The sequence below is a fragment of the Solanum verrucosum genome, unplaced genomic scaffold (assembly GCF_900185275.1).
Source record: "Solanum verrucosum unplaced genomic scaffold, falcon-dt-bn FXZP01000252.1, whole genome shotgun sequence".
Classification (NCBI taxonomy): Eukaryota; Viridiplantae; Streptophyta; class Magnoliopsida; order Solanales; family Solanaceae; genus Solanum; species Solanum verrucosum.
In genome coordinates, this window is record NW_026019988.1 from 3,366,083 (window position 1) to 3,388,529 (window position 22,447).

Sequence of the window (22,447 nt, forward strand, 5' to 3'; positions counted from 1 at the left end):
GGTCTATGTGGAATGCACATATTGGAGATTCCTGCTTGCGCTATCAATAATCCTGGAAAACAATCAAAGCTTAAGGAGGTTCTGCTAAAAATTGTTACTCCAGTGGTTATATCATCCTTTCTTGATATTCTTGTTGGTTTCAATTTTGATATTGATACGACAGAACAAAGGAAAGTCCAAAGATGTTGAAAAGGTACGGGAGATCGGGACTCATCAGTTAGTTTCTTATCATGAGATTCAACAAGCAACAAATAATTTTGATGAATCCAATTTAATTGGTGAGGGAAGCTCTGGTTCTGTTTACAAAGGCACATTATCTAGGGGAACTGTAGTGGCCATTAAGGTTCTGGATTTGGAAAGTGAGCAAGTATGCAAGAGGTTTGATACCGAATGCGAAGTGATGAGAAATGTTAGACACAGAAATATTGTTCCAGTTATTACTACTTGTTCTAGTGACTATATAAGAGCCTTTGTTCTACGATATATGCCCAACGGGAGTCTTGAGAATTGGTTGTACAGAGAAGATTGCCACTTGAATCTTCATCAAAGAATCACCATAATGCTTGACGTGGCAATGGCAATTGAATATCTACATCATGGTCATGCCACTCCAATAGTTCATTGTGACTTAAAGCCAACCAACGTTCTTTTGGATGAAGATATGGTGGCTCAAGTTGGTGATTTTGGCATCTCTAAAATTTTAGCCATAAGTAAGTCCATGGCACATACCCAGACATTGGGCACTCTTGGATACATTGCACCAGGTATACTACTTTCTTTCTTTCTCACTTATATAATAACCTTTCTATTTGATTTTTTTCTTATCTAAATCAAGCCCTTGCAAATACTAGAACTAAATAAAAAGAATGTCTTTGTTAGTACGCACACTATTGTTATATTCAAATGAGTAATTCTTTTTCATTTTCATTTGTTTAAGAATATGGCTCAGAGGGAATAGTGTCCACTAGTGGTGATGTTTATAGTTATGGCATCATGTTGATGGAGGTTTTGACCAAAAGAAGGCCAACAGATGAAGAGATATTCCATGGAGATCTTGACTTGAGGAAATGGATAACACAATTATTTTCAGGGACTATGATGGACGTTGTGGATGCCAATATTTTTTCCGAGGAAAAACAGATTACTTCCAAAAGTGAAATCTGCATCGCGTCCATGATAGAGTTGGATTTAGACTGCACAAAGGAAGTGCCAGAATCAAGAATAACCATGAAAGAAGTAGTCAAAAGGCTTAACAAAATCAACAACACATTTCTGGAAACATAGAAATCTCTTTCGGTGGTGTTCTTTCTGTGCTGCAAGTTAGCATGTTGCTTTTTGTTTACTTGTTTGTTGAATATAGTCGTCGTTTGTTCTACCTGTAGACATGTACTGTTTGTACTTCAGAGTGTTGCATTTCCCTCATTTTGTGATTTAAGATTTGAGTAGTCTTTAATATGTTTTGAATGCTTGAATAAAATTAAGAAATATTATGGAAGTGTTTAGCTGCACTAATTTTCTTTCTGTTTGCCTCTACTTCATATTTTTGATTCATTAGCTTCTTCCGATTAATATATTCAACTATTTAATAAATGGAATGCTTAGTTGGACTTGGTGAGTTTTGCAGGTGAATGAAAAACCGGATCCTAATTATCCAATAGTTTTTACACCGTAAGTACACATAATTAAACTCAAGCTTAACTTTGATCGCCCTGTTTTTTAGTATCAGTCAAAGTATAAGCTTAACATATACTGACGATTATCAAGTACTAAAAATGAAAGTGCAAGTAAAGAAGAGATTTATGTAGCTCAATCCGAAAGTTGAAGTGAAGACAAGGATTATAAGCTTCAAAAACTTTATATAGGTTGAAGGAGGTCCTAGTGAAGTGAAAACACTCACTAAGAAATTGTTAATATGTGTGAATAGCAATTTATGTTATTAAAATTGCATATTAAAGATGTGTTCTTGGTCCATTATTTATAGATGTGTTACATTCCCTCATGTTGTAATTTCATATTTGAGTGGTTTCGTATGTATTTTATTTTGATTAATAACTATGATTTGAACTCTTGAATAAATCAACACAAGTATGGAAATGTCTCTTCCACCTCATTTCTTATTTCCTTCATAAATAGGAAAGAAATTGCTAGAGATAAAAGAAAAGAAATCGAAAGAGATAGATTAGAAACAATGTAGACCGTAGAGTAGGAATTTTATGAACATCAAATAATTTAGGTACGAAACTTGTAAAATAATGATGCTTATAAGGTTTTCATGTATTTAAATTTAAATCATTGTTTACATATCCGGTAATTAATCATAATAAACAAAAATTCTTTGTAGTGTTAATAAGAGGGGGAAGGGTTAAAGATATATCAGATGTTTGAGGAACGCTACATGTTGTTGGAGTAAAATATCATCATCAGGGGTGTTTTAATGTGTTGTATCGATTAAGTTCACGAATTGGAGATAAGCAAACTTGAACCGCTAACATTCGCCATAGAGATAAACCATTGCTTTTCAGGTCCCTCGACTAATTCTATTGATCTATAATATTATTTTTGAATAAAAAAGAGTGAAGAGGGGAATAAAGAAAAATAAACACTTCTTCAGAACCCGCAAACAGCAAACAACAGCGATTCAACACAATTTAATAAATTTTCTTACTGAGTAATATAGCTACTTCACCTAATGTTCCAACCAAAATACTACAAAATCAACAATATCTTCATTTCAAATGGTAGCTCAAAATTTCCTATCAAAAAAATCACCGGAAAAAAGTTTAAGATAATTATTACTCCCTCCGGTCCATATTAAGTGGTGCTTTTAGCTTGGACACACCCCTTAAGAAATTTACACACTCCTAAAAAGTAAAAAGCATTTTTACTAACTTACCCTTAATTAAATAGTACCTATTTAAGACAGTTCTTTGGTAACATAAAAATTCACTTATCTAAACAGGGGTAAATTTGAAAGAAAACAATTCACTTATCTAAACAGGGGTAGATTTGAAAGGAAACAATTCATATCTTCTTGATATTGTGAAACACAACTTGTTTTGGACCAAAATGAAAAGGTAAAAGAACCACTTAATATGTCCCTGAGGGAGTACTATTAGAGACCTCCCCTCAGGTTTCTCTTTATAACACGGACCTCCTTCATGGTTTACAATATTACACTTAGCTAATTTATTTAGATTTTTATTGTAACAATTCCTCTAATTTATTATTATGAATATTAAGAAAGTAAATTTGACTAATATACCCTTACTACTATATTTAAATTTAGTAGATGTTTTTAGAATTAAAAAACTAAATGAATTGGCAATTCAGCTGGCTCCTTACTCTGGGAACAATGTTGCCTTCCACATTATTCTTCTGGTGGAAACAGTGGAAAGAAAAACTTTTATAATGATGATGAAAGATCTAATGTTACTGAGAACAGAATTCCTTGGATTTGTTGGGTTCAGTTGTTCGCACAAAAAATTATCTGGATTGGAACTACAAAAGCATATACTGATAATATAGCCATTATGGTACCTAGTTGGAACTTACCCGTTGACGGTTATATAGGGCAACCAATGCCGATATCTGTTACTACTGAAAACAATAGCTTTTAAGTAAAATAAAAGGCTGCTGCTTCGGTTAGGGCTACCCCTTCTCACTGCTAACCTTTTCATCATTTCATGTGCATAAAGTTGTAATATCCACCTTGATAGTAGGAATTCTTCTCATATAGTAATGGCCTCTTCACAAAAATCAATTACTGGAGAGAAACCAACAAGAATGGGACATTCTGCATCTATGAATCCTCAGGCTTTTTCTTTGCAGAGTAATGGAGAGGACACGCCCTCACACAAGGTATAGCTGCTCTAAGGCATCCTCTATGTCACAAGTTTGTGTATTCTCGTAAATGCAAGGGGACGGGGAAGGGAGGGGACCGTTTGGTTGGTTTGCGTACACGTTTGCTCTCCCCGTACCCGGAAAAAATATAAAATCCGACCTGGTGCATGCACCAATTATGACCCTGTTTGGATGGGCTTATAACTTATGGCTTATAAGTCAAAAGCCATAAGTTAGGATTTCTAACTTATGACTTTCGACTTATTATTGTTATTTTGCCTTAAAAGCAAGTGTTTAAGAACACTTTTATATTTCAACCGAACACTGCAAAACTGCTTAAAAGCACCTAAAATAAGCCAATCCAAACAGGCTCTATGTTAATTTACCATAGTTAATGAACAGTTTAAGGATAAAAGTGAGGTAAGAATGCAGATAAACCAACCATGGTTAACTGATAAAACTTATGCACAAAACACATGTCATGCACTTATTACTTTGGCTAATGAACTACGGTGCAAGTAAGTATTCCTGCTCCTACTATTCAACACAGTGATAACGAGAAGATTTTTAAGTTTTATACATATTCAACAGGGTAATAATGGATCTACGTACACCAACAATGTAAAGATTTTTTTTTTACACCATCAATGATTAAACTGCAAGTCAGTTATCATTTTTTACTTGGTTGCCAACTAATGCTTATAAGGAGATTTACATGTAATCACCAACAAGTGACCTGATTGTCTAAACTCTAATGAGATTAAAAACGTGAATAGATTGAGCACCTGTTGATAATGTATTTGCCTCAGTATCTGCTGCCGGAAAGCGAAAATTGGCAAGCCATCATCAAGCCTGCGACACTCCCTCATCATCAAACAATGAATTTTACTCCAATCAAACACTGTCCCAATCTTAAACACCCTTGAACCACCCTCCTCCTCCTCTAAACTCGTCTCCTCCAACTGTTGAATAATACATTCAATTCCTCTTTTAAACTCCTCTATCCTCTTCCTTATCAAATCACTCTCCTTCTCAAGACCTTCTGTAACATCCGACAATTTAAAAATGAATATGAAGAAGCTTGAAATTTGGAAATAGTCTTTTTTTTTGAAAAAATTTAAAATCTGGAAATTTGGCAGTCCAGAATCTGGAAAATTTGGCTAAGTTCAAAAATTTGGAAATTTGGCCAAGTGTGGAAATCAGTGAGTTTTTGGCCAACTTTGAGCAGTCATAACTCCTAGCTCAGGATGAGTTAGGAGTATTTCCAGTTATGGTTTCGAAGCTTGTGGAACGATCTTTCCAACGCCACTGAGTTTGCTCAATTCCGAGTTCGTATGAGCGAGTTATGATCTTTGAAAGTTGGGCAGTTGGCAGGGATTCCGTTCCGGAAATTTAAGGGCGTTTTGGTCTTTTCACAAATCATTTCTTTTGAGCTTATATTGTTGTATTAGGCTGATATTTGGATCATTCTGTCCCATTTTGAAAGAGAAAGAGTTAGGGTTCAAGAGAAGAAGAAGAGAAGAAGGAGAAGAAGAAGAGAAGAAAGAGGAGATCAACAAGATTGGTCAAGATCATTGTGGATTTTCGTCGGGGGTGATCCCTATCAAGGTATGTGAGTCTTTAGTGTGGGTTTATCCTTTCCCCCCACATACCAAGCTCGTTTTTATGATTTGAGAAGAGATTGGATTTGTTGTTGAAGTTGTTGAAGTTGTTAGTTGTTGTTGATGTTGTTAGTTGTGTTGTTGAAGTTATTGTTGGTTGTGGGACAGGATTGGGCTGTGTATTTGAGTTGTGACCTATTGTATATTGAGGGATTTTATGATCCTTAGTGTTGGTTGGTTCATACCCCCACACACCAACTCGTTTTTAAATCCAAGAGAAGATTTATTGGTTGTTGAAGTTGTAGTGGTGTTGTGTTGAAGTTCTTGCTGATTTAGTACAGATTTCTGGCTGTGATTTTTGAGTTGAATCTATTGTATAATAAGGGTCTTTATGGTTCTAAGTGTTGCTGCTGAAACCTTGAGGTTGAGAGGGTTTAGAATTGGAAAGAAACAAGGGGAAAAAGTCGAATTTTTGGGGAAAAAGGGGCTGGGCTGTTGCACCTCTCCTAGTGCCAAGGACACCAATCCTTCCCTTTCATTCACCATTTCTTTTTTCATACATGTTCCTAGGTATTATACCTATGTTTCCTAGTTGTTTCCAACACTCCAAGGTACTTCCAAAAGTCAAGTAAAACTACAAGTCAAGTGAAGTTAGTTTCCAAGTCAAGTGAAGTTAGTTTCCAATTCAAGTGAAGTTAGTTTCCAAGTCAAGTGAAGTCAAGCTTAGAAGTAAGTAAGTCAAAGCAAGTCTTTAAGGTTTTCCAAGAGTCTTCATTGAGCGTTTTAACTTCATTCTAAGGCTCAAGTTCCAAGTTAAGTATTGAGTTTCAAGTCAAGTCAAAAGTTAAGAGTTTCATGTTAAGTTAAGAGTTTCACATCAAGCCAAGAGTTCAAGTAAAGTAAAGAGTTTAAAGTTGAGTTCTTTTCTCAAAGTTATTAGGGAACTATGTATTCCCAAAGAAGTTTTAAAGAAATGTTTTTACATTTAAACAAGGTTGGAAACTGAGATTTCCAAAAAGCCTTCGGGCTAGTTTTTGAGTAATTATCTCATATCAGCAGGAAGAAATATGTTTTAAAAACATAAGAGCCAGTACATTTTTGGGAGTAGTATCGAGCACCGAATTGGGGGAGCGTTCAAAGAACCCACAGCCCCCATAGAACCATGTTAGCCACCATGGGTAGAAAAGGATCATACTTTTTAGATGAATCCTTTTCAGATTAGACTAGTGGATCCATTAGGCAGTTCAGGTCTTATACCTTTGGCCGGGTATAAGATGCTCTGGCAGCGTGAGGTCGATCGCTGTATCATCACTATAGCTCTTATGTGATGGTTGTCGGTTAGAGAAGCTCCCACAGCAGTTATTGTATTTTTCATACACAGAGATTATTGTATTTTTATATACATCAGTTCATTGTATTTCTATATACATTTCAGGCTTATTGTATCTTTGTATACACACAGAGTTTATAGCATGTTTTAAACAGTCTTTCTTTATATCGCACTTGTTTTAAATTGCCTTATATTGAAAGAAGTCAGTCAGGTTGAGTTGAGTTGAGCCAGGTAAGCTATTCAGTTTCTTCCAGATTTCCTTCTAGCCTCTGTTGCTTAGTTTTCCAGCTTGCATACTCGTACATTCCATGTACTGATGCCAGTTGGCCTGCATCGTTTGATGATGCAGATTCAGGTACCCCGGATCAGCATCCTGCACGTCGTTGATCCAGCTGAGCACTCCAGAGTCAGTGGTGAGCCTCCTTGCATTCCGGAGGACTCAATTATTTTGTGTTCTTAGTTTTTGTTTTATTAGGATGTTGCGGGGTCTGTCCCAACATCCATCTCAGTATTTTAGAGGCTTCATAGACAGACAGTCAGTCAGTTAGTTTTGAGTCTCTCATCTATATATATATATATGTAAATATTCTATTTTGAGATTCGAGTTGCCTTTATGGCCATATTTTATAAGTTAAGTTGTTTTGTAATATTGCATTGCATTGAGTTATTCTGTTGAGGTTTCCGCTGAGTTAAGAAAGCCAGGCCAAGGGTTCGCTTGGGGCCAGAAATGGTCTCCGGGTGCCGGTTCCGCCCAGGGTGTAGGCTCGGGGCGTGACACCTTCCCTTTTCTTCAGAAACTCATTACACACCCTCAAATTATTCCTATTCTTCAGTAATCTCGACAATTCACAAATTTCATCGCGCAACAATTCCAATTTCTTCTCCCACTTTTGTAACAATTCACCCTCTACTAACAACCCTTTCAACTCCTCCAAAAATACCATTTTTACCCTAGCTTTTAATTCATCCTCATCAGATGGAACCTCAACGTTTCGTTTAACCCATGGGGTAAACGAATGACTGCCTGAAAGCCTCATTCTCCATAATTTCACAATCACTTCAAGCGTTTCGCTCCATTGATCATACATCAGTGACCCAGAAAGGAACCCTTTGCTAAAAACAAACGAACTTCGAGGGGCAAACGGTAATTTCTCAATTAGATCATCTAATGTGTACCGGTTGATTCTCCGGTTACCGGAACGAAGCTGGATTACGAAATTCGGCAACTTGTGCGAAGGTCCTGGCGGTCGATCAAGCTCGTAACTCGAAGAATAATAACCCGGACGACATGGCCGGTTATTTGACTGACAATAGCTGTGCTCGTGATACATCGCCGGAGCTGGGAACCGGCGATTGCAGGAGGAAGAATCATGCATTTTACTGTAGAAGGGTTTACAGAGTAGAGTCAGTGGAAAAAGTTTCTAGAAAAAAAAAAAGTAAGTATGAAAAAGAAAATGGTGAGAAGCCCTATGAGCTCCTTATTTCAAATTAGTCGAATTTTAATATGAATATTATATAATCAATGTAGAGAAATGATAAATATACATTTAGAACTCTACATGTGATGTATCCACATTAAAAAAAATGACGTATTTATATTGTCATTAATATAAAGCATGATTACTCTTGATTGAAACTGGATAGAGGAACCTAGACAGATAAAAAGTCGGGAGCAAGAAGGGACATGGACGATAAAATTGGCGAAAAGCAAGGAGTAAAGGTTGATATCTTAAAAGTTGTTATTCGCAACCTCAATATACCATATCTAGGTGAAGCATAATAATAGAAGATTTCAAAATATCCAGAGAGCTAGTAAAAATATAATAAAAGAGATTGTTGTTCAGTTACACATCAGAGGGAACCATCAAGCAAAATGTAAGAGCATATTAAGACATTTGAGTAGTTATCTTACCTAGATAATTTTCTAATCTAGCCTATATAAAAAAAGGTAAACCTTGAGGACTAGTTCTGGAGTTTAAAGAACTAGCAGTTTTGTAATTACACACTTGATTGAATGAAAATATTACTTTTCGATCAAAAATAAATAATATCATGTAACCTTTAAAAAATTACCTTATCCACTTTTTTTTATCTCTTCAGGCCCGACTTAATTGAAAAAATCGATGTTCATGTGATAATGAACTTGAATACTCCTTATTAAAAAAGTATTCATATGACAATTTGCATTCATAACAAATAATTTTGTTATTTGTTATTTGTTACTTTGCCTTATCATTGACAATTGCAATTCACATATTAGACCTCTTGAATGAGTTTGCTTATAGAACCAACTTAAATCAGGATAAGATGTTTAGATGGTCACAAGTAAAAGTTAAGGTGTTCAACTATTAGTGAAATCAAAGTTTTATCTAAATAAAAAAAATAAAAAAATACGGATAAAAATAAGATTTCATGCACTCAAAAATGACTTTGAGATACATAATTTGTTACATCAGATACTTGTGCTTAATAGGCATATTGTAATTAAGTTAAGGTGTCCAGATGATCACTAGATGAATTTAAGTATCAAACGGATAGTTAAGATAAAATTTACCAAAAATAAAATATGAGGAGGTTAAAAAAAATCAACTAAATATCAGGTTTTGCCATGGGCACACTTGTATATATAACTGATAAAATTGATGTAAACATTAGTTCTTGCTTAGATAAAGTCGCGAATATAGGAAATCTTCGCCTATGGTTCTTTTTAGAGATCATACAAAAACAATTATATTTGAATTTGGTTAAATGTATTATATTTTGGAATTAAAACAAAATCATATTATATTATATATATTTTTTATATTTTATATTAAAAGTAGGAATGTTTTATGTTCAAAGTTGAATTACGAAAATGCCCTTTATTAATATTATTAATTAAAAAATGCCTTTTACCAACTTATAAAATTATTTTTAATTCAAAAATGCCTTTTACCAACTTTTAAAATTATCTTTAATTCAAAACTGCCTTCTACCAACTTTTAAAATTAAAGCAATAATAATGATTAAACTACACTTGATACATGATTAGATGTTACAATTTACCATTTTCCATTTCTCAATGAGCTTTAATTGTTAATCCAAAATACCCTTTTTAAAAGTTGAATAACAAAATTATCTTTTATTTAAAGTAAAAATTCTACGTATTATCCCGGATGAATCAATTAAGAATATTTTTTATTGCAGACTATGGTCACTTTAAATTTGTGCTTAGAAAAACACTTCAATGGTTAATGAATTTCTATTAAAATGTCAAATAATCGTTGTACTAATTGAAAGGCTTTTTAAATCATACGTTGCAAAATTAGACTATTTGCTTTCAGATGAATATCAATAGGGTATCGAATTTAATGATGTTCTTATTAAATGATAAATAAATGTTGAAGTAAACAATTATGCCTTTTCACTTCCTGTGAACGTTGCAATTTTTTGGTTTTTGTTAAATTATCAAATTAAATAGACGATAAATTATCTTATACTTATGGTAAAAAATATGATCATCACTGGAAAATATAATAGAGGAACAATGTAAATGTACCAGGTATGTCATTTTTCTGCTAAACTATTTTTTAATACGAGTTTATTAATAGATTTATAATATTAAAAATTAAAATATATTATAAAATTCTTCAAATAAGTTAGAACGGATTGAAATTGCAATCTTTCTTTTCCCTCTCTGGAACAACGTTTGATGTGTTGTGTATGTGTAATGTATATGCGAGTTACTTGTTGGTAAGTTTCTCTTTTGCGTTTCATCATCTTATAATATTTATGTAATTTTTTAAATTTATTTATCAATTATTTATTAATGTATTGGTTTGTTTAACTTCTTTTTTTTTTTTTTCACTTTGTCTGATATGATGACATGTAAATTTTATTACTTTTCATGTTAATTGATTTGATATAAGGAATATTTTTTCTTTAACTTTCATTCTCTACATTTTCTTTTCATAATTTCTTTTTAGTTTGTAATTTTCTAATAAATTAATACATATAAAGAACATGTAAGGGTGGATGGAGATTCTTATTATATTGTCCAATTGTTGATGGGACTATACCAACTCGAGAGATGAATTTTACGGACACAATAAGATAAAAGTATTAGCGTATTATCAACATCAGTTTGATTTATAAATTTTATATAATAGACAGGGCGAGACGTGCCACACACGTTTTCAAGACTAGTAAAAATAAAAATATTAAAGTAGATTTAAATTTTTTTTTAAAAATATGAAATTACACATATCAGCACGCGTGTAGCACGTTTTATTTCTTCTAAGAAAATCTTAAAATTTCTTCCAGTTTGTGCTAATTAATTAGTGAATGTGTTTGTGATTTATTTTCTTTTGTGTAACACATCCTTACAAACTTGATTTGCTCTTAACAATATAAAATATAATGAAAATTGATAGCAACATTTCTTCTTTATTTAATTTCTATTATGACTTCTATTTCATTTTGTGAAACACAACCCAACTAGTGTTTTGGTATTAAAACCCAACACTATATATAGTGTAGTAACTTGATCGTTGGAAATACCACACACAAATTAATCCCCTACAAACATTCTATATCATATGGAGAAGCACATTTTCTTATTGATTCTTCTATTTTTTATTCAATTTTCTGTATCATTTGCTACCTCAAATGAGACAGACCAACAAGCTCTACTAGCTTTCCAAAATCTTATTACAACTCCCAATCATTTTTTGGCCAATAATTGGACCAAAAAAATTCTTTTTGCTTTTGGTTCGGCGTCACTTGCAGTCCAAAAAGGCAAAGGGTTGTAGCCTTGACTCTTCCTAATTTGCAACTTCAAGGCACAATTTCCCCATCTTTGGCCAATTTGTCCTTCCTCAGTGTTCTCAACCTCGAGAACAACAGCTTCCATGGTGGCATCCCTTATGACATTGGCCACATGCCTCGCTTGCGAGTGATTGATGTTAAAAACAATCAGCTCAACGGAAGTATACCAACAAGTCTATTTCAAAACCGTAGAGTTCAAGTAATTTCATTGGCTTTCAATGAACTCAGTGGTGAAATGTGGAGAGGGCCATGGTATGTACCCGAACTCAGAGTCTTAAATCTCACCAACAACAGCCTCACGGGTATGATCCCACCTTCTGTTGGAAATGCCACAAAAATGATGAACTTCAGTTTGTCTGGGAATAGAGTCAGCGGCAACATTCCAAAGGAGATCGGTAATCTGAGCCAACTTGCAGATTTGTACTTGACTGATAATCAATTAACAGGTTCCATTCCAGCAGCACTGTTTAATATCTCGTCACTACTTTCCATACATCTGCGATACAATACACTTTCTGGTCCTCTCTTGCTAGATGAAGGGAATATTGTGTCAAATCTGAAGTTTTTAAGTATATCTAACAACCAAATTTCTGGCTGCATTCCTTCCAACATATGTCAACTCGCAGAGCTCAAATGGTTGTCTTTATCTTTCAACAACATAACCGGAGACATACCCAAAAATATTGATTGTTTATCTAAGCTCAAGGGGTTCTATATTGGCGATAATCCAATAAAAGGGACTATTCCCACTTCATTGGGAAATATTTCCACTCTGCAATATCTTTATTGTGGAAACAATCGCATTGTTTAAACAACTTGATGGGAAATATTCCTCCTGAGATTGGTAAGCTTAAACAACTCCAAGGTCTGTATCTACGTTACAATAAATTGCAGGGACATATTTCTGAGGCAGTATGCAATTTATCTAATTTGGTTCAATTATATCTGGAACATAATGAGCTCACTGGAGTGATCCCAGAATGTATAGGAGATCTAAGCATGCTACAACTGCTTTATTTAAATTCTAATAGAGTTTCATCAAAATTTCCGTTGAGCCTTTGGAAAATGAGTGGTCTTCTCTTACTAGACGTGTCACTAAATTCTATAGAGGGAGAAGTTCCATCAGATATTGTAAGATTGAAAGCCATTGTAGAACTATATCTTTACGGTAACCACTTTTCAGGCATGATACCGACCAGATTGGGGGAACTCCAAAACCTGTTGTCTCTTGACCTATCAAACAATTCATTTTTTGGCCAAATTCCATTATCCATTGTCAACTTGATAAGCTTGGAATTCTTGGATTTGTCTTCAAATGCATTGTCAGGTACTATTCCTAAGTCATTGGAAAAACTCTCTTACCTTGAAAGCATTAATGTTTCATTTAATGATTTAGAAGGTGTAATACCGAGTGGTGGTGTATTTGCAAATTCCACTCTGCAATCATTTCTTGGTAACAAAGGTCTTTGCGGAATGCACATATTTGGGATTCCTGCTTGTGCTATCAATAATCCTGGAAAACAATCAAAGCTTAAGGAGGTTGTGATAAAAATTGTTACTCCAGTGGTTATTTCATCTTTTATGATATTCTTGTTCATTTCAATTTGGATAATGAAACGACAGAAGAAAGGGAAGTCCAAAGATGTGGAGAAGGTGCTGGAGATCAAAACTCATCAATTAGTTTCTTATCACGAGATTCAACAAGCAACAAATAATTTTGATGATGAATCAAATTTAATTGGTGAGGGAAGCTCTGGCTCTGTGTACAAAGGCATTTTATCTAGTGGAACTGTAGTGGCCATAAAGGTTCTGGATTTGGAAAATGAGCAAGTATGCAAGAGGTTTGATGCCGAATGCAAAGTGATGAGAAATGTTAGACACAGAAATCTTGTTCCAGTGATCACTACATGTTCTAGTGACTATATAAGAGGCTTTGTTATGCCAATTATGCCCAATGGAAGTCTTGAGAATTGGCTGTACAAAGAAGATCGCCACTTGAACCTTCATCAAAGAGGAACTGTAATGCTTGATGCAGCTATGGCAGTTGAATATCTACATCATGGTCATGTCGCTCCAATAGTTCATTGCGACCTAAAGCCAGCCAACGTTCTTTTGGATGAAGATATGGTGGCTCATGTTGGTGATTTTGGAATCTCCAAAATTTTAGCTATAAGCAAGTCCATGGCCTATACCGAGACATTGGGTACTCTTGGATACATTGCACCAGGTATAAAAAATCTACCCTCTTTGATTTTCACTTATCATAATTAAGCCTCTCCAAATTCTACAAGTAAGAAAAAGCAAGGATTTATATATCTAGAATTATTGTTGTATTTCAATTGAGTAACTTTTCTTCAATCCTTTTCTAAGAATATGGCTCGGAGGGAATAGTGTCCGCTAGTGGTGATGTTTATAGTTATGGCATTATGTTGATGGAGGTTTTGACCAAAAGACGGCCAACAGATGAAGATATATGCAATGAAAATCTTGACTTGAGGAAATGGATAACACAATCATTTTCAGGGAGTATGATGGACGTTGTGGATGCCAATCTCTTTTCTGAGGAAGAACAAATTGCTTGTAAAAGTGAAATGTGCATAGCCTCCATGATAGAATTGGCTTTAGACTGCACAAATAAAATGCCAGAATCAAGAGTAACCATGAAAGAAGTTGTCAAGAGGCTTAACAAAATCAAGAACACATTTTTGGAAATGTAAAAGTGATCAGCATCTCTTTTGGTGATGTTCTTTCTGAGCTGCAAGTTAACTTGTTGCTTTTTGTTTACTGGTTTCTTTAGTAAAGGCGTATGTACTACTCAGAGTCATGTATTGTTTATACTTTAGAGTGTTGCATTTTGGAGAAGAAAGGCATTGTTCCGAGGAAGTGGTAATATATCATCTCTTTATAGGATGGTTGGTGCAATTGAATTTTTAGATTATTTTCTATAAATTTTGCTCACTTGTTCGGGATTGAGACGTAATTATTATTATTGTTTGAATATTCTGCTCTCAGATATTGCAATATTAATTTATGATCAATGCAAGTTGTGATGTGGTCAGGAGCAGATCTAACTTATGTGATATGTGTTCACGTCAATCCACATAAGTTAGATGGGCTCACAGGAAGTACAATGTGCTGAATCAAATCCTCATCAATAAGGTGAAAAAGTTAGTAGAAAGTCAATCAATCGAGATAGTAAGATTCCCCACCTTTTATTACTTCTCCTTTTTCCCATAGTAGAAAAAAAATGAGTTTCTTTGAAATTTCAAAAAGTAGTACATAGAATTGACAGCATTAAAGAGGGTTGTTAACATATTTATAGCAATAAAGAGGGTTGTTGACATTAGTTGGACTAGGTAAGTTTTAATAATTGCATAATGAACAATTGAAAATATGTGAATAAAGTCAGTTTTTTATAATTTCAAAAAAAGTAACTTACTGTTTGCTATTTTCACTAAAAAATTGTTATACTAGCTGGAAGATGCATCTCGGACACTATTTAAGTGATGTGAGACCTGTTGAAGGCCGGAAACTTGAAAGAGATAACCAAAAAAACTAAGGTTAGATGCAAAATGTGTTTGGATGAAGTGGAAAAGGGAACAGAACTATATAGGAATATAACAGACAGATTTGATGAATCAATTCAATTATATTCTTAGAATTCGTGTAGACTTAGCAAAAAATCAACAGGTAATGGTAAAAAAACACCTAAAATATATTTTTCTGCGAGTTTTGTAAAGTAAAGACCTTGAAATAGATTCATGGATATCATTCATGTCTTGGAGGAGCAATAGAGGTAAAAATAAATACTTCTTGACATTGAATTTGATTCGACACAAAAATGAACTGTCTCTTGTACTTCAAACCCCACATTCTTTAGTGTGTTGAGCGAATGATTGTGTTTTCATTCAAGTCTAATGTAAGGAAGTATGCAAACAAATTCTTGATTTGGGGACCACCAAGCAAGAAGAATTGAAGATAAAAGATATATAAAGTATCAATTTCCTTGAAATTGAAGCTCGAGAAGTCGATAAAATGTGAGCTCAAATTAATAGTTATTTGTATTGAGAAATTAACAAAATAATTATAAATATTTGACTATGAAAATCCATTTATTATTGTTTATTAATTTAAATCATAATAAAAATTTATAAACTTTATATCATGGATCTGCCTCTAGATATGGTTGGTCAAGCAACATGCATTTTTCCAAACTTGTCTTAGACTGCATGACCTCCCGTTCACTTGGTTCGGTGTGGTTTCTATAAGAGTTCATATGAAATGTCTTAGACTGCATGACCTCCTGTTCACTTGGTTCTACCACTAGATATGGTCTGGTTGCATTCCTTCCAACATATGCCAACTCACAGAGCTCGAAGTTTTGTCCATATCTTACAACAACATAACTGGAGAAATACCCAGAAATATTGATTGTTTATCCAAGCTCAAAAAGTTCTTAATTGGTGATAATCCAACGAAAGGGACTATTCATAACAAATGCTTCCAAGTTTGAGATACTGGAGCTAAACAATAACTTTCTCACAGGAACTATTCCTAATAATTTGGGAAATCTTCATGAGCTGCAAATACTGCTCCTACATACTAATCAACTTGCCAATGAACGAAGACAGCGTGAGTTGCTATTCTTCAATTCTTTGGCGGACTGTAGGATATTGCGATATCTACAAGTGGGTAACAATCCGTTGAATGGTGTTCTACCCAATTCTATTGGGAATCTTTCATATACTATTCAAAGCTTTTATATAGCAGATGCATACATCAATGGCCTCATCCCCACAAGTATAGGCAACGTGAGCGGTCTTACAACCCTAATCATTGAAGGAAACAACTTGACAGGGAGTATTCCTCCTGAGATTGGTAAGCTTAAACAACTCCAAGGGTTGTATCTAACTAACAATAAATTGCAGGGACATATTCCAAAGGCAGTATGCTAATTATCGAATTTGGTTAAATTAACTCTGCAAGTTAATGAGCTCTCTGGATTAATTCCAGAATGCTTTGGAAATCTTAGCATGCTACAATATCTTTATTTGGGTTCTAATAAATTTTCATCAAAATTTCCATCAAACCTTTGGAAAATGAGTGGCCTTCTCTTTCTAAATGTGTCACACAATTCTTTAGAGGGAGAAGTTCCATCAGATATTGGAGAACTTAAAGTCATTATAGCGCTAGATCTTTCCAGTAATCACTTTTCAGGAATGTTATCAAGCAGATTGGGAGAACTTCTAAACCTGCAGTCTCTTGACCTATCAAACAACTCATTTTTTGGACAAATTCCATGATCCCTTGCCAACTTGACAAGCTTGGAATTCTTGAATTTGTCTTTAAATGCATTGTCAGGTACTATTCCTATGTCTTTGGAAAAGCTCTCATACCTTAAAAGCATTAATGTTTCATTTAATGATTTCGAAGGTGTAATACCGAGTGGTGGTGTGTTTGCAAATTCCACTCTGCAATCATTTCTTGGGAACAAAAATCTATTTGGAGATTCCTGCTTGTGCTATCACTTATCCTGGAAAACAATCAAAGCTTAAGGGGGTTGTGCTAAAAATTGCTACTCCAGTGGTTATTTCATCCTTGCTGATATTCTTGTTGGTTTCAATTTGGATAATGAAACGACAGAAGAAAGGAAAGTCCAAAGATGTTGAAAAGGTACCGGAGATTAGGACTCATCAATTAGTTTCTTATCACGAGATTCAACTAGCAACAAATAATTTTGATGAATCAAATTTAATTGGTGTGGGAGGTTCTGGCTCTGTGTACAAAGGCATTTTATCTGGTGGAACTTTGGTGGCCATTAAGGTTCTGGATTTGCAAAGTGAGGAAGTATGCAAAAGGTTTGACACCGAATGCGAAGTGATGAGAAATGTTAGACATAGAAATCTTGTTCCGTTGATTACTACTTGTTCTAGTGACTACATAAGAGCCTTCGTTCTGCAATATATGTCAAATGGGAGTCTTGAGAATTAGTTGTACAGAGAAGAGTCCAACTTAAACCTTCTTCAAAGAGTCGCGATAATGCTTGATGTGGCTGTGGCAATTGAATATCTACACCATGGGCATAACACTCCAATAGTTCATTGCGACCTAAAGCCAGCCAATGTTCTTTTGGATAAAGATATGGTGGCTCATGTTGGTGATTTTGGCATCTCTAAAATTTTAGCGATAAGCAAGTCCATGGCTTATACAGAGACATTGGGCACTCTTGGTACATTGCACCAGGTATAAAAAAATCTATTCTCTTTGATTTTCTCTTATCATAATTAAGCCTCTCCAAGTTAAAGAAGTAAAAAGAGCAAGTCTTTATTTATGCAGAATTATTGTTGTATTTCAATTGAGTAACTTTTCTTCAATCCTTTCCTAAGAATATGGTTCGGAGGGAATAGTGTGTGCTAGTGGTCATGTTTATAGCTACAACATCATGTTGATGGAGATTTTGACCAAAAGAAGGCCAACAGATGAAGAGATATGCAACCAAAATCTTGACTCGAGGAAATGGATCACACAATCATTTTTAGGGACTATGATGGATGTTGTGGATGCCAATCTTTTTTCTGAGGAAGAACAAGTCACTTGTAAAAGTGAAATATGCATAGCCTCCATGATAGAATTGGCTTTAGACTGCACAAAGGAAATGCCAGTATCAAGAATAACCATGAAAGAAGTAGTCAAGAGGCTTAACAAAGTCAAGAACACATTTCTGGAAACATAAAAGTTAACATGTTGCTTTTTGTTTACTGGTTTCTTGAATATAGTTGTAATTTGTACTACCAGTAGACATGTACTGTTTGTACTTCAGAGTGTTGCATTTCCCTCATTTTGTGATTTAATATTTAAGAAGTCTTTAATATGTTCTGAATGATTGAATAAAATTAAGAAATATTATGAATGTGCTTAGCTGCACTATTTTACTTTTTGTTTACCTCTACTTCATGTTATGAATGAGCCACATCGACCATATGTCACATGGGCAGAATGTAGTTGTCTTCATTGATAGCAGCCAAAAATCTCGGGTGTACGTATGGTATTCTTAGAATTTATGTACATTAGCTGTTTACTGCAGGAACAGGCCGTATAATCCATTTCTAGTATAGATCTTTGTAGACTTTTAATAAAGTCCCTATGTGAGCATATATTAGTCAGCAAACAGTAAAATGTGAATTTGACAGATGTATATTGTAGGACAAACATATATTTTATTTACTTATTATCATCAAAAGTATACTCGAAAAACAGAACACAGATACAAGTAATTATTAGTACACGCATAAGCAAGCAATAACAAAGTGTTTCATGTCCATTGTCAATTGTTTTTGGAACCCACACTAGATTATCTGATGGGAAAAAGTGACAGACTGGTGATGTTCCTGGTAATATACCGAGCACTCGGGAGGATACATGGGATGCACTCCATTGAGAGGTATCCATGTGACAAACAACAATTGCTTCATCTCTATCACCATTTGCATCATTCCTTAATTCAACCTTCAACACCTTGCTTTTGCTGATTGTGTAATGACAGTAGAAAACAGTGTAAGCACAAGGCATGGTATGGCACACCACCGTGTAAGGAGCATCCAAAATAGTATAGTTTTGAGGATGATTCAGGGGAGTAGTTGAGTACTCTTCTGAAAAATCATGAGTCATTGTGGTGGTGAGAGCTTTCATTTGGGTTTTTTCTCCCATAATTCCATGCACAAAATTGAGCATTGCCTCCACGGATGTGGCACAATACTTTGTCTCTCCCTTTATGGGTGAATCTTCACATACTCTTAATGTTTCTTCCATGGCTTTTGCTTGTGGAGAGTCTTTCGAGAAAGTTAGTATTTCAGACTAAAGGAGGATTGAGTGAAAATTAAATTACCAGCAGAATTAGGGATACTAGGCAAATTCTCTATTATTGTTTGTGTGTACGAATATGTTTGTTCTAAAATTGTGTTGTAGTACTGTACTACTCTTAATTGATATAATATTTCCACATAGTATGAACAATCTCCTCACGTTGAACATGCATTTCTCGAAAAATACAACATTTCTTGATCGAACTTTAGTTAAATATAATAAGGGATAATGCATAAGTAACCCCCAAAAACTTCTGATGAAACTGAGAGCGATTACCACTGCTCGACTTCTGTTAAGAATAGTCTACACTGCTTTTCTTAGCCCTTTTACTCTCCCTCTCACCTTTCTTAACTTTCTCTTCCTCAATCTGCTGGGTATGAGTCATCAATTTGGAGATTTCCATCTCCTTAATCAACATAGCAGTCCAACATTCCTTAACCACAGTCTAAAAAACTCCTGAAAAAACTTACTTATACGGGCCCTTGAGTCGGACACTATTGATGGAACATACTTAGAGAGTTGAGTAAACTTAAGAGAATACTCCTTCACAGTCATGTTACCTTGCTTCAGATTAATATACTCCTATACCTAGGCTTCCCTTAGCTCAAGTGGAAAGAATCTATCCAGAAATGTTGTCACAAACTTATTCCAGTCCACTGGGCCTGCATCAACACCCCTATCTTCCTTCCATTGTTTGTACCAAACCTTAGCCACTCCATTAAACTGGTAAGTAGCTAAGTCTGCACTCTAAACTGGAGAAACACCCATAATCTGCTTAACCTTCTGGATGTCATCAATGAATTCTTGCGGATCCTCCTCTACCCTAGAGCCATAGAATTCAGGTGGATTCATTCAAGTAAAATCCCGGACCCTTGCCGCTGCTGTATTTCCATTTGGGTTAACCTGAGCAACAACTTGTTGATTTGACCTAAGAAGTCATAGCCTGAGCTAGCACCTAGAAAGCAGCCCAGAACTCGGCATGAGAGACTTGTTCATTCACAGGGTGTGTTGGAGCTGGTGGTGCTTGCTGGTTTCTATTTGCGTTTCTTCTTCTATAAACTCTTCTAGGAGGCATAATTCTGTAAACGCGTAGAGCAAGCTAGAAGGAGGTTAGATAGAGTTCACACCCTTTCACACGATAAGAATCATGAAAGAAGAGAAATATTTTCTAAAACGTTTCATAGCCTCTCATTCATAAGTGTGGCGCGCTTCACACCTATGAATAAGACTCTACTTAACGTGACTTTCAGACATCCTAGGACACTTTAAACCTGAGGCTCTCATATCAATTTTGTCACGATCCAAGACTACCCCTAGTCGTAACACGGTTCTTAGAGTCACCAGTGACCCTAAGCTAACCATGGCCTGTCTTGACACTAAGATTCATACATACAATAACTAAATATAATTGTTGTGGAAGCTAAACTGAGATAAATCTAAAACAACTGAATAGTAAAATAGAAATCGTTTGAACAAACCATAAAGCTGAAACTACTGTCTGACTGTCTAAAAACCTTTACTAAGATGAGTTGTTGGGACAAGCCCGCAACTAACTCTAACTGTCTGAAACTGAAAAATTAACATAAAGAAATAACAATAGCTCTTATCCTCGAAAGATGAGGACTTACCAAGCTCAGCTGCTGAGATGATATGAAAATCATACTAACCACGAGATAGATACCGAGGGTCTGAACCTATATTATAAAACAATATGGCATAAAAGAGTATGCCGTCAGTACTTTGAATGTACTGAATATATGAGATAAACATAATAATCTAACAAGTTGAACATGATAAATCTAAGGTGCTAAACTGAATATAAAACTGAAACTAATAAGCCGATGCAATGACCAAGTAATAAGCATGTAAGTAATCAACACTGTGCTGAGTAAACTAGAATACAATGTCATCAAATATCTGAGATTGAATTGTGGGAGATACTATTAACCGACTTTATTCCACTTGAGCTAAATGGAGTCCAACCTATACCCTAGCTAGAAAGGCGCTCTGTACTTTACCAGGCTACGAACACTGTCTAACGTGGATCCACTAAGATGATGTCCAAAAAGGACTAAGGTGTCGGTCCTAGTCTGATAGGTGACCCTTAAAATCTATGTTGGCGCGTAATTTTGAGACTTAAAAATTGCTACTAAAGGTGTCAATCCTAACAGACGGGTGAACCTCCATCTCTACGTCCGCTCGGTGCTAAGTTATACTCCCAACTGGATAACTCAATTATACTAAAATCTGAGACTGAAACTGCCACGCCCCGAGCCTACACCCTGGGCGGGACCGGCACTCGGAGACCATTGTTGGCCCCAAGCGAACCCTTGGCATGACTTTCTTAACTCAGCGGAAACCTAACTCAACAGAATAACTCAATGCAATAAAAGGTCATAAAACAGCCTAACTGATAAAATATGGCCAAAAAGGCAACTCGAGTCTCAAAATAGAATATTTACATATATACATAGATGAGAGACTCAAAACTAACTGACTGACTGTCCATGAAACCTCTAAAATACTGAGATGGATGTTGGGACAGACCCCACAACACCCTAATAAAACAAAACTCAAGAACACAAAATAATCGAGTCCTTCGGAATGCAAGGAGGCTCACCACTGACTCTGGAGTGCTCAGTTGGATCAACGACGTACTGGATGCTGATCCTGGGTACCTGAGTCTGCATCATAATAAGATGCAGGCCAACCGGCATCAGTACATTGAATGTACGAGTATGCGAGCTGGAAAGCTAAACCACAACTTAAGCTTGAAAGGAATACAAGAGAACACTTACCTTGGCCTTGTACAACTCCAAAATAACTGAATATATATAAGGCAATAAGACACATGCGATATATAAAGCGTTTAAAACATTGTAAACAACTTAGTTTGTTAATGATTAAAGCAATAACAACTCAACTTTACTTATATGAAAGTAATATAACTTTAGTGGGAGATTCTTTAACCGACAACCACCACTATGAGCCCTAGTCGTGGTACAAC

The 22,447-nt window shown here is 35.1% G+C and overlaps 2 protein-coding genes across 3 annotated transcripts in view; both read left to right on the top strand.

The window, feature by feature from the left end:
• The window catches only part of LOC125819017 (ras-related protein Rab11D), a 138,836-nt gene that overhangs the window by 60,999 nt on the left and 55,390 nt on the right, over positions 1–22,447 (top strand). The window lies entirely within an intron of this gene.
• LOC125818885 (probable LRR receptor-like serine/threonine-protein kinase At3g47570) overlaps positions 1–22,447 on the top strand; it is a 78,887-nt gene that overhangs the window by 19,192 nt on the left and 37,248 nt on the right. The window contains exon 3 of the mRNA XM_049498396.1: positions 2–78. Within this exon, the coding sequence (XP_049354353.1) occupies positions 2–78 (77 nt within the window). The remainder of the gene's footprint in view (position 1; positions 79–22,447) is intronic.